Source organism: Symphodus melops, assembly GCF_947650265.1.
Source record: "Symphodus melops genome assembly, chromosome: 17".
Taxonomy (NCBI): Eukaryota; Metazoa; Chordata; class Actinopteri; order Labriformes; family Labridae; genus Symphodus; species Symphodus melops.
The window spans coordinates 22,304,290-22,316,501 of NC_136707.1; the positions used below are offsets into that span (position 1 = coordinate 22,304,290).

Sequence of the window (12,212 nt, forward strand, 5' to 3'; positions counted from 1 at the left end):
CAACACTGACAGTCGTAAAGCTTTTTTTTTTTTTTTTTTTTTTTTTTTTCAAATTTGTTCCGAACATGTCAACATATATACTGTTCACAGTGAAATATATATATATATATATATATATATAAACAACTATTCAGAATCCAATCATGTTCGAAAAGGAGCAGGGAGAAAAATGTTTATTTATTTATTTTATTTTTATTTATTTATTTTTACTATTAACAAAACAAACAAAAAACAAGAAATGTCTGGATGGTCTGTCTCATGACGAATTGATTGATAAATTCTAACATAAAACAATTCTGACAATTTAGAGTCTTTGACTTCACTTTCTAGCTAACTTCATACAAAACAAACTATTTCATTCAGTATAAAAAAAGGTTCCCCTTGTACATGTTTTAAACTGAAAATTTTGAGCAAAGCGTCGAATATACAGCATATATGTATTTATTTTAAATTAAATTACTATGTAAAGACTAATATCAGACAATATCTGCGTGCAAAATATGTACACTACTAATGTAAACAGTTGCAAGATTTTCATTTAGAAAATAATTACGCACTTTGCACGTTTAATCAGAACAACTTTGGAGCCTACAACAGCGTCAAAAAAATGACTTTACTTTTTAAAAAACATTCAAACGATGTTTTTAAAAAAGGGGTCCACAACATTTAAAGAGACACACACACCAAAACAGAGCGTTCAGGGAGAGCTGGTTTTTACAGGGTCCCAAACCTCCTCTGCTGCTTGATTCATGTTATATTTGGGCCAAAGCTCAGAAACACAGATGTTTCATTTAGAGCACAGGGGGCACTGTTTGAAAAAGTGGACAAGATGTTCTCTTTAAACACATTGATACAGACACCGTACCCATGTTGAATTCTGTCATGAACAGTGTTATATGACACATTACTCTCTAAAGTAATGCCTTACATTACATGATTACTCCCTGAAGAGAGTAATTTTAGGAGCGGTTACATTCTCCACCTTGGTTATATTCTTTTATCCTCAGTATGACAACACAACACAGTTTGAACATCTGGATCAAAGTCGTTGTTGGTCTCTGGACTGTTCTTGCAGTTTTGACTTGGATCCAAGTGGCTCCGCCCACAATCTCTACCTCTGTTTTTAAGTGGTCAGGAGAACCTTGTAGGGACCCATGTGAACCTCCTCTGCTCCCAGATTTCTCCTGAAGTCCTTGATGAGACCCTAAATAATCAGGTTGGATGTCTTGTGGATTCTGCTGTGGATGAGCATTTTGACGAGAAAATATGTTTGGGAGAGTGACAGAGAGAGAGAGCTGTTGTTCCTTAATATTTCCTCATCACAAGAGGAGGTCTCATCCGATCCTTTTATTGTTGATCTTTACAAGTGATTTTAAAAGGGCTGAGACCATGTTTTTGTCTTAGACTTCATACGACGGAGGTCAGACGAAATCAACAGAACACACTAACAAACATTTCATCTGTTTGCTTTTATTCTGTCAGAAGACAGCCTGCACATTCCTTTACATTTAAACTTGTAATCAGTGAGAAAGACGACATTACCTTCACTTGTAGATGTTAGAGCCATTCTGTACTGTGTGTTCATGTCATTACCTGATTGCCACAGTAGGTGGCGTATTGGACAGCAGTAAGGTGGAAATAGGATAAATAGAAGAAGAAGTGATTGTTCCTCAGGTGTGCTGCTTACCGGGGAGAAGCACACAGTTTTTGACCGCCGTTTAGAGGCAATTAATTGAACCTTTTCTTTTGTTCGTTTCCTTTCGTTAATACTTAAAGTGCGTGTAAACAGTGGCTTTATTAAAGTGGTAAATACTAAAACAAGTCCGCAGATGTGTGATTTAAAACGAGAAGCAGCCGAAGGACGACGTGTCAACTACGAATTTCCCGGTAGCAGCCCCTCACTGTGGCTTAGGTTTCTTTTCTTTTTAGTTTAAATGAAATCAAGTCACAACACAAGTCAAAAACTACGCTTCAGCTAGTTCGATTAGTTTGCTATCGTTCATGGAGGAAGACGCGACGCTGGATTTCCTGTGTTTGCTGTAGCTCGGAGGATGTTTACAACCGTTGCCTGGCGACGCAACGATCATCAGCTGATTCATTCATCCGGATTGCGACATCACGGCGCCCACCGTCTCTAAGGTAAAAGGTAGCGCTACCAACTGTATGGCCATACTAAATGTGTGCACACAACTTTGCGAGTGTAAATCCAATGCATTGGTCGCTAAACTAACACTGGTAAACTGAACTGTAACTCGTTGCTTTCATCTCGGAGGTGCGTTGCGGTGTGAATTAAAGGACATTATGGACGGTAAAACAGACGCGGCTGCTGATGCAGCCTCTGTGGAAGAGAGAGATGTTAATGAGATAGAAACTGTAAAAAGTAAACGGTCTATTACATTAACACACAAAGCTCTTGTTGCAAAGGTGGAAAAGTTACAAAATGTAAGAAAAGATAAATTAAGTAAGATTAAAAACCTAAGAAATGTAACTCAAGAGCTTATGCAGAGTGGCAATACAAATGAGATAAAACACACATTGGAAAAAATTGGGCTTTTGTGTGGGGAAGCTAAAGATGCTCATGTGGCTCTTTTGCCTTTAATGTCCATTGAAGAAAGGGACAAACAAGACACTTGGTTTGCTGCAAAAATGATTGTTGAAAGTGGTTTCATTTCTGAGGTTGAAAAATGGTTGGTACATGATCATGGTGGTGAAGATGATGTTAACCCTGATGACAGCATATCAAATGTTGCCAGTAGACATTCTCATTGGAAAAGCATAGGTAGTGGTAAAGAAAGTAACAAAAGTGGTAAAAACAGTAATAAAAGTGGCAAATCTACAGCTTCATCCCGCCTTAAAGTGGAAGCAGAAAGGGCTGCACTTCTCGCGAGAGCTGCAGCTTTAAAGGGAAAGCATGCTTTAGAGGCCCAGGAAGAGCAACTGAGAAGACAAAGAGAGCAGCTCGAGATTGATGCTGAAATAGCTGCATCCACTGCAAAGTTAGCAGTTTTTCAAGCTGCCACAGAATGTTCCAGTAAATCACAAGCACCTTCTGATGGAATGAATTCTTACTTGCAAAGGAATAAAGAACAAAACCCAAACTCAAAAGGATTTAATCCTGCAGCAAACTCATTTGTACCACACACATGGAATGCAATGCCAATGGACAGCTTCACAGTAGCCCAAAAGGATTCAATTGGATGTAACACACACTCTGCAGAGGGAAACCCACAGCAAACCCTTGGATCCAAAGATGAAACAAAATGGAAACCGGAAACATTTGGAATGAAGCAGTATGGAAACACAGAACAAAGCCCCTCTCTGCCAGTCCACAATATACAGCCTGCATCAGTGGAACAACAGCATCTATATTCTGTACCAGTACAAGGAGACCTGTGCACCATAATGCACCGACAAAATGAAATCACAGCGGCTCTGGTTCAACAACAGAACCTAATGTCCTTGCCTTCTCGGGACATTCCAGCATTCGATGGTGATCCTCTTCAGTATAAAACCTTCATCAGAGCATTTGAACATACTGTGGAATCAAAGGCTAGCAAAGCTGACTGCCTTTATTTTTTAGAACAATTTACAAGAGGGCAGCCCAGAGAATTGGTCAGGAGTTGTCAGCACATGAGTCCTGACAGAGGTTACCAACAGGCTAAAGAGCTTCTCCAAGAACACTTTGGAAACCAATATAGGATTGGTGCAGCCTATATAGAAAAGGCTTTGGCTTGGCCTGCAGTGAAGACAGAAGATGTGGTAGCCCTTCAAGCCTTTTCACTATTTCTGCGAAGTTGTTGCAACGTAATGGAGGAACTTCAATATGTGAAAGAGCTGGACATGCCAACAAACATGAGAGCAATCATGACAAAGTTGCCATATAAGTACAGAGAAAAATGGAGGATATGGGCACATGAAATACTAGAAAGGTCTAATCGCAGAGCTTGCTTTAAAGATATGGTCTCATTTATTGAACGCCAGGTCAAGATCATTTCTGATCCACTTTTTGGGAACATCCAAGACATGGTATGTGGGGGACCTGCAGTAAAAAGTGTTGACAAGTTCAAACTACACTCAAAATTCAGCAACATCAGAGGTAACAGCTTCGCCACAGTTACTGTAAGTGATGCAGCTCAGGAATATGAAACTTCAAGCTCAGTCACGCAAAAGCCGGATTTAAAGGGAAGCATTCAAGAACCATGCGTTTGCTGCTCTCAGTGGCACAGACTGGAGGAGTGTCCAAAACTAAAGGAGAAGAAGCATCGGGACAAAATTGACTTTTTGATGGAAAAGGGGATGTGTTTTGGCTGCCTGTGTAGTGGACACAGGAGCAAGTACTGCGACAGGCGCTTAACTTGCAAAGATTGTGGTCAGAGCCATCCTACGGTGCTTCATATCTCTGGAAAGACAAGAGCCAGCACAGGAAGTGAACACACTGAGGGTACTGCACATGTTAAACAACCTTCATCAGAAACGTGTGGTCATACAGGGGCCGGAAAGGAGAATAGCATTTTGTCTATTGTGCCAGTTCAAGTTAAAACCATCATGGGAAGTCGGATAATACAAACGTATGCATTCCTGGATCCTGGGAGTACAGCTACTTTCTGCTCAAAGCAACTTATGCAAAGGCTGAATATTACTGGTAGGAGAACTAGTTTCCTTCTGCGCACTATGGGACAGGAAAGGGTCGTTTCAGCAAGCACCCTGAATGGGTTGGAGGTGGCTGGTCTTGGCAGTAACCGCTTCTACAGTCTCCCAGAAGTGCTCACACAAAATAAAATGCCTGTGACCACCAGCAACATTATCACACAGGGAGAACTGCAGAAATGGCCATATCTCTCTGGTGTACAGATCCCATGCATTGATGCTGATGTTGAACTGTTGATTGGCACGAACACCCCTAAGGTATTGGAACCATGGGAGGTCATCAACAGCAGAGACAATGGCCCATATGCAATACGAACTTTACTTGGCTGGGTAGTTAATGGTCCACTTCGAAAAGGGGAGAGCAGCGAGGAGGCGAGGAAGGAGGAAACAGAGGAGAAGGAAGTAGTGGAGGAGGAGAAGAAGAGGAAGGCAGAACCTTTATCCTCCCATCCACCAACAAAGAACAAAACCAATGAAAGTGACAGCGGTGGAGCTCCCAACGAGCCAATCATAGCCGACTCCTCCCAGTCAGCTCCTCCTAACCCCGCCCACCTTGACAAAGATGTCCTGCTGGAGCGTCAGACTCACCTCCCAACAACTCACAAGTTCAGCAGAGAACCACTGGACAGGGTCATAAAGAATCAGCCTTCTCCCATCCTCTCCATCAAGCTTAACCATAACCCCTTCAAGTGTCCCGTGGCCAGCTGCGCCAAGTCTTTTAGGAAGGCCAGTCTGCTCCACTACCACATCAAGTACTACCACTCTGAGCAGAAGCTGGACGAGCGAGGCGGAGAGCAGGAGCTGCTCAGGAGGAGGAAGTCCTTGTCTAAAGGGGGCGACGTGATGCTAGACAGGGGGACTGAGGACCAGGACAGTATCTGTCACCATGACGACAGGGAGCACAGCACCATGGGAACAGAAGTGAAGAAGGAAGGAGGGAGGGAGCTGGACAGGAAGAACTTCCTGAGAGTCAAACTGAAGAAGAAGAAGAAGGGGAGGAGAGACACCGCTTTGTTATGTCAGCAGCGAGCACTGCTACCATAAGTCACAAGCAATCATGGATGAGATAGTGACCTGAAAAATATAAAAATACATAAACAAAAACGGGTTATGTTTACAAATGGTTGAGGGTTTTTTTTATTTTATTATTATTTATGGTTTGGTTCTCTATGTGCATGTGACTTAAGTTATGGCTCTATTTGTTTACACATGAAAGTAATTGTAATGTCTGTGGTCATTCAATTAGGGGCCGGTGTGTTAGAGCCATTCTGTACTGTGTGTTCATGTCATTACCTGATTGCCACAGTAGGTGGCGTATTGGACAGCAGTAAGGTGGAAATAGGATAAATAGAAGAAGAAGTGATTGTTCCTCAGGTGTGCTGCTTACCGGGGAGAAGCACACAGTTTTTGACCGCCGTTTAGAGGCAATTAATTGAACCTTTTCTTTTGTTCGTTTCCTTTCGTTAATACTTAAAGTGCGTGTAAACAGTGGCTTTATTAAAGTGGTAAATAAATACATCTAAAACAAGTCCGCAGATGTGTGATTTAAAACGAGAAGCAGCCGAAGGACGACGTGTCAACTACGAATTTCCCGGTAGCAGCCCCTCACTGTGGCTTAGGTTTCTTTTCTTTTTAGTTTAAATGAAATCAAGTCACAACAGTAGATGTCAGACAAACATTTCTTGATTCTCATCAAATCATATTTCCTTTTCAGTTCACAACATACACTTGGCTATGATTCAAATATAATGTCTTACACATGCATTACATCTACACAGACCTAAAAGAAGAGTTACCCTAAAGGTGGAGAGATTTAAATGATATATTCACAAAATGACTTAGCTGAATGAATTGTCACTGCGGTGCTTGTGTGGAATAAACTAATTCAGAATAATTTCTGCCACAATGAGAGTGCCCTGTATTGTTTTGAACACACATTTTAAATATGTCAGCTATGACTGAGTGACCTTTATATAGTGTCAGTTTAATGAAATCCACCTACAAAGTAAATATTCTGTCACACGTTTGTAAAGCTTCATCATACATAGTTTGCCTCAGCAGTGTCGTTGATGTAATCTTCTCCAGAGTTTACCATCTGTCTCAGTGCGGTCAGTATCAGCCTGCTGATGTCGTCACACGTCTCCGATTCTGAGTGGTAGTTCTTCACCAGAAAGATGGAGCTGATGGGAATTCCCAGTGTCATGTTGAATTTTTCCACCTGTGTCAGAGTCAAATAATTTCAGATAATCAGGGATTGTAAAGCTCAGACCAAAGATGAAATCTGATGATAAAAGAACTGAAACTCAACAACAAATCCAAACAGACTCACCTGTTTCTTCAGGTATTTGCTCTTGTATAAGTTGTTAATATCTTTGTTGACCTCAGGACAGGCTTCATCAACTTTGGTGAGGATGGCCAGTTGGGGAATTCCTGTAGAAATGAAACATTTTCAGTCTTTTAATCGTTTGTTTTTCTTGTAGTGTCTGATATGTAAATCTAAGTGTGTGATATCTGTTCTTACCCAGATCCCTGGCAGCAAGTCTGACTTCTCTTAACTTCTGCACGACTTTGTCATCTAACAGAGAGACTTTGTCGGCAGGAACGACACAGACCAGCACGTGGACTTTGTCATCCAGAGAGGGATCAGAGTTGTAGCTCGGGTCTTTCTCTGTCAGTCTGCTATCAGTACGAAACTAAAAACAACAAGAATAGATATTCTGATATTATTTATCAATGCACAGAATGAATGTTTCACTCAATCAAAAGGTAAATTTGTATAAATAGAAAATCTTCATGTGAAATCTTCTAACCTTTCCTCGTACATTTTATTTCTGAGCTGGTTCTCTTGTTTTGTTTTTTAATATTCGGGTTTTACACTTTGTTATTGAGATGAAAGTTTTGGTCCCTTTCTTGCTGTTGTTGAAGAGTGTTCCTAGATCACTCTTCATTTTTAAATCTAATTTAGGGAAACGTGTCTAATTTTGTGTGAGAGGATTCTCAGATTGTTTTGTGGATCTGGTCCCAGGGCTTTTGCTGTCTGCCTCCGGTGGAAACTCGAGGAACTGCAGGTTTTTGTAGTTCTGAATTGGCTTCATCTTTCAACAGCAGAGGGAGCTGCTTGCATTAATTTAAAACACTTGTTGACATGAACTCCACAGGGCTCTTTAACAAGAAAAGAGAAAGTTTTAGGAGTGTACCTTGTAACCATCTTTCACATGTCCTCGCAGGGCCAGTTTGACATCTTCCACCTGGACTCCGTTGGTGTCCTTTCCCTCAAGGCCCATGATGTCGTTGAAAACAAAATAGAAGCTCTGAGGATCTTTTTCTATTTTGTATGTTTTATACTGTGAAGAAGAAGGAGACAGGATTTACATCATTCAGATAAATCTAAAATAGACATCTCTAAAGCAACAACATAATTACTTCATTTTATTCAGTGAGAGAATCTATGTTGATCAAATGTTTTTATTTTGAATCTTAATGAAACTAAGCTGCCACAAAATGATCAATTTCTTCATGAGTTGAAAATGCAAAATCTGTAATCTTTTCAGAAACTGCCCTCTTCAAACAGCTAACTTAAATCTTTTTGTCATTAATACACTTTGTACATGTCATTATTATAGGATCAGTTGAATTCATCACCATACCTTCTAAAACACCTCTCTGTGTGTGATATTGCTGCCTCAGCCTTTTTCTAAATAACATGCTTCACATTAATTATGTTTGTTTTAAACTGGGTGGAGTTTACAGAGAAGGTGAATAATCTCAGTCTGGAGTCACCACAGTCATCACTTATTCTTACCTCTAGAGTGTAGCTGCTCTCTGTGTTATTATCTGTCTCAGCTCGAGTTGCAATTCTGCCTCTCAAAGCACTGTCAACAGAGTTGATGAAACTGGACTTGCCGGCACCGACCGGTCCATGAAGCAGAATCCTGAGATGTTCGACTTCTTTGTTTCGAGGTTCGTAAGAATTCAGAAATTTGATGTTTTCCTGAGTGTTCCTGTTGATAGAAGAACATGAGATTCATTACTTCAGTGTTTTTAATAGTGAACGTTCAACAGGAACATTGTTATTGACGCTCTGCTGTGTGGATGAACCACACATAGAGTCACCACCCTGACTTCCTGTTTACTTACATTGACAGAGTCCTCCATGGCTGACTTAAAAGAGCTAAAAGACAAATTCACAGGTTAACATACAGAAAGAAAACTTCAGACTATTTAAACAATTTAAAAAGAATTACGTTTGACTGAATGGTAATATTTCTTTAAGAATTAATTTTTGTTTATGTGAAAAATCTTACGAGAAGGTGAAGGTGGTTTGGGATACAAATGTCCCATATCTGTAAAATATAAGAGTTGTGTGTTAAGGTTCATGACTTTACCTCAATAAAGGAAGAATATTCAGATCATAAACTCTGTAAATAACAACAATGATGAATACAGCTCTGCAGATGAATGATGAAGTCATGATGGACTGATTTGTGTTAGAGTCATAAATCTGATTATTACTGTTACCTGTTACTGGTGTGTAAAATATTCAGAGTTTATGAGTGACAGAAGGTTTCACAGCTGGATAAATAAAGTGGACTAGAAGGTTCTTTATTCCTCTGGACTGCAGCAGAGTAAAAACATGAAGCTGAATATTTCAGATAAAGTACGTCAGAACTTTTATCTGATATTTAATCAGACGCACACGACCTCAGTATGTGGTGTTAAACATGTTTATAGAAACATGCAGTAGATCATAGATTCATCTTTAAATTCATCCATCAGTTAAAAACAGTTCATTTCAGAGTTTTTTGTCAAAGTAACTTTTAAATAAATGACAATTTGATGTTCACATCATTCAAGAAAAATAAACAAACTAAGAGGGAAAAAGGAAAGATCAGAAGGAGTCCTTCATAAAAAGAGATTTATCATTGAAAACATCTTAAAAATGTAAAACAAACCAATGTCAATAGAATAAATAATAAAATCACAGAATAAAGACCGTCTTACCTTTACATTTGTTCCTCTGTATGTTTATGATACTACAGTAACTCCGTTGGTCCGTCCTTTTATAGGGTCTCTTACTTTCACTTTTGTTCGTCTGCGTTTGTTCAGCCACCTGACTGCCAAGAAATGGCTGACTGCCTTTATCTATCGTTCCAATCAGCTGTGATTGTCATGATTGCGAGGCAGAAAACAGGGGAGGAGGACCCAATTGCAGAAAAAAGGTGATTTATTAAAACAAAAGCTAAAAACAAACTCACTCAAACAACAATCTAAAATCCAAAATGAGCAAAACAAAGTAATCCAAAAAAAGCAGGGAGACAAAATGACAAAGGCTGAGAACACACATGAACTACCAAAGACAGACAGACTACCAACAACAACTACCATAGATAATGAACCAACAAGAGACTGAGGGAAAACACAGAGACTAAATAGACATGGGGTAATCAGACGCAGGTGAGACTAGTAAGACAGGTGAGGTCAATCAGGGTAATCAAAACAAGATAGATAGATAGATAGATAGATACTTTATTGATCCCGAGGGAAATTCAAGGCATCCAGTAGCAGTATACAGACAGGCAGGACACAAGACATTAGTTACAATACACACCCGCTGTCCCCCCTCCCCTCTGTATACAAATCCCCCAAACAGATTTAGCAGCCCCTATGTGACTAAGAATAAACATAATTATATGTTAAACCTGTGCAGTTAGCATTAGCAGTTAGACTTAAAACTAATATAGCATAATGTACATAACCTGTGAGGAGAGAAAAATATGTGTTGGTTAAAAGAGACCTGTAAACAGTTAAAGAGCCTTAGAAACAAAGTGCTGACCTTTAGAAACTAGTTACATGTGCATGTACAGAGGTGTTTGAGCTTATGCCAGAGGTGTGAGTACAGTCGTTAAACAGTCAATGCAGGAATGTAAATTGGCTCACCAACTTAAAGGAGCAGTGATTTGCATTAAGTGACCTAGACAATATGGTGAAACCAGGAGTGCTTAGGGTAATTATCGTTAAGTACCCAACTATTGATGGGCAGATTAGCATTAAGTGTTGGAGACAATAGAGTGAAACTTGACCTAATTAGGGTGATCATGTCAACCCTTACAGATGTACAGATGAACAAGAGGGAAACAGAGCAGAGAACACAAGACCAGAACGCTGATGACAACTACAAAGTAAAACCTGACACCGAAAACACAACCTAAACCAGATAACAAAATAAAACAGGTAACACTAAAGACTAGACTTAAAAGAAAACCGGAAATAAACTTTCAGGTAACATAGAAACACTCTTCAGACTAATGAAAACACAAGACTCTGAAACATTAAAATGCACAAGGGAAACAAACGATTAGCTGTCCATTGTTTCCGAAGATGAAGCTTGCTTCAGGATTGGGGAGGGTTCAACGGCGTTGCTGTTGGTGCCACTTCTCGTAGGCGTTGAGGCCGATCCTTGAGCCGCAGACTCGTCCGCAGGAGGAGCAGGGGAATCCAGAGGACAAAGGAGCTCCTGCTGCCCTCTGGTGTCTTTCCTACGTTTCTTGGCTTTTTGCAGTTGGTCTTTATTGTGGATTTGTGATACTGCTCGAGCACAGGCAATCTGCCAGGCTGATCTGTCCTGTGCCAGAACTTCAAGGTTTGATAGAGATGGGCTATTGTGTTGAGGGCATGCTGCATGGATTCAGGACTATGTGCTAGAATCGCACAGTCATCAGCGTATTGCAGTTCAGCTATGCAGCAGGATTTGGTCTTCGTGTAGGCCTGCAACCTCCGGATGTTTGGATAGCTGTTTCCAGAACATCTCACAGTTGATCGTGTCGAATGCTTTGCTGAGGTCAAGAAGACTATGTAAAGATCTGCCTGCTGCTCTCTGCTTTTTTCCAGCAACTGCCTTAAGACAAAAATCATGTCAGTATTGGATCTAGTCTTCCAGAAGCCACATTGCGTTTCTGGGAGTGCAGCTTCAGAGATGTGATTAACTAGCCTATTGAGCATGATTTTTGCCAGAACCTTCCCTGCGATTGAGAGGAGGGAGATTCCACAGCTGTTGCCACACATGGCTCTGTCCCCTTTTTGTTTGTAGATGACCACAATATCAGCATCCTTCCAGTCTTGTGGGAGAGTCTCACAATCCCAGATATGACAAATCAGGAGGTGCAGGCAGCGTGTAAGGAGGTATCCTCCATGTTTGAATACCTCTGCTGGAATGCCATCAGGTCCAGTAGTTTTATTGTTTTGGAGCCTCACAATGGCCTGGCGGGTCTCTAGGAACTGAGGGGGCATGTTAAGGTGTGCGACTGGTGGTAGGTCAGGGATGTGATCCAGGATAGGAATGTCAACAGGTTTATTGAGGTTGAGAAGAATCTCGAAATGGTTTGCCCAGCGGGTGAGGATCTCACATCGGTCCTTAAGAAGAGTCGAGCCATCAGCTGAATGAACTGGAGCAATCGCTCTCTTCCTGGGACCATAGAGAGTTTTGATGGCATCATAGAAGCCCTGCGAGTTGTTGCAGTCTGCCATGCGCTGTATCTCTTCTGCCTTTTTCACCCACCACGTGTCTT

General features: G+C 40.7%; 1 protein-coding gene across 1 annotated transcript; it reads right to left on the bottom strand.

Annotated features, from left to right (window-relative positions):
- Window positions 1-6,685: 6,685 nt before the first annotated feature.
- On the bottom strand, window positions 6,686-7,933 carry LOC306837708 (interferon-induced protein 44-like; the record flags this gene model as incomplete). The annotated part of the gene is made up of 4 exons (XM_079365451.1): window positions 7,845-7,933; window positions 7,169-7,340; window positions 6,977-7,077; window positions 6,686-6,865 (listed from the first exon to the last, which is right to left on the bottom strand). Exons 1-4 carry the CDS (start codon window positions 7,929-7,931, stop codon window positions 6,686-6,688), a joined length of 540 nt encoding a protein of 179 aa, XP_079221577.1. The 5' UTR covers window positions 7,932-7,933.
- Window positions 7,934-12,212: the final 4,279 nt, after the last annotated feature.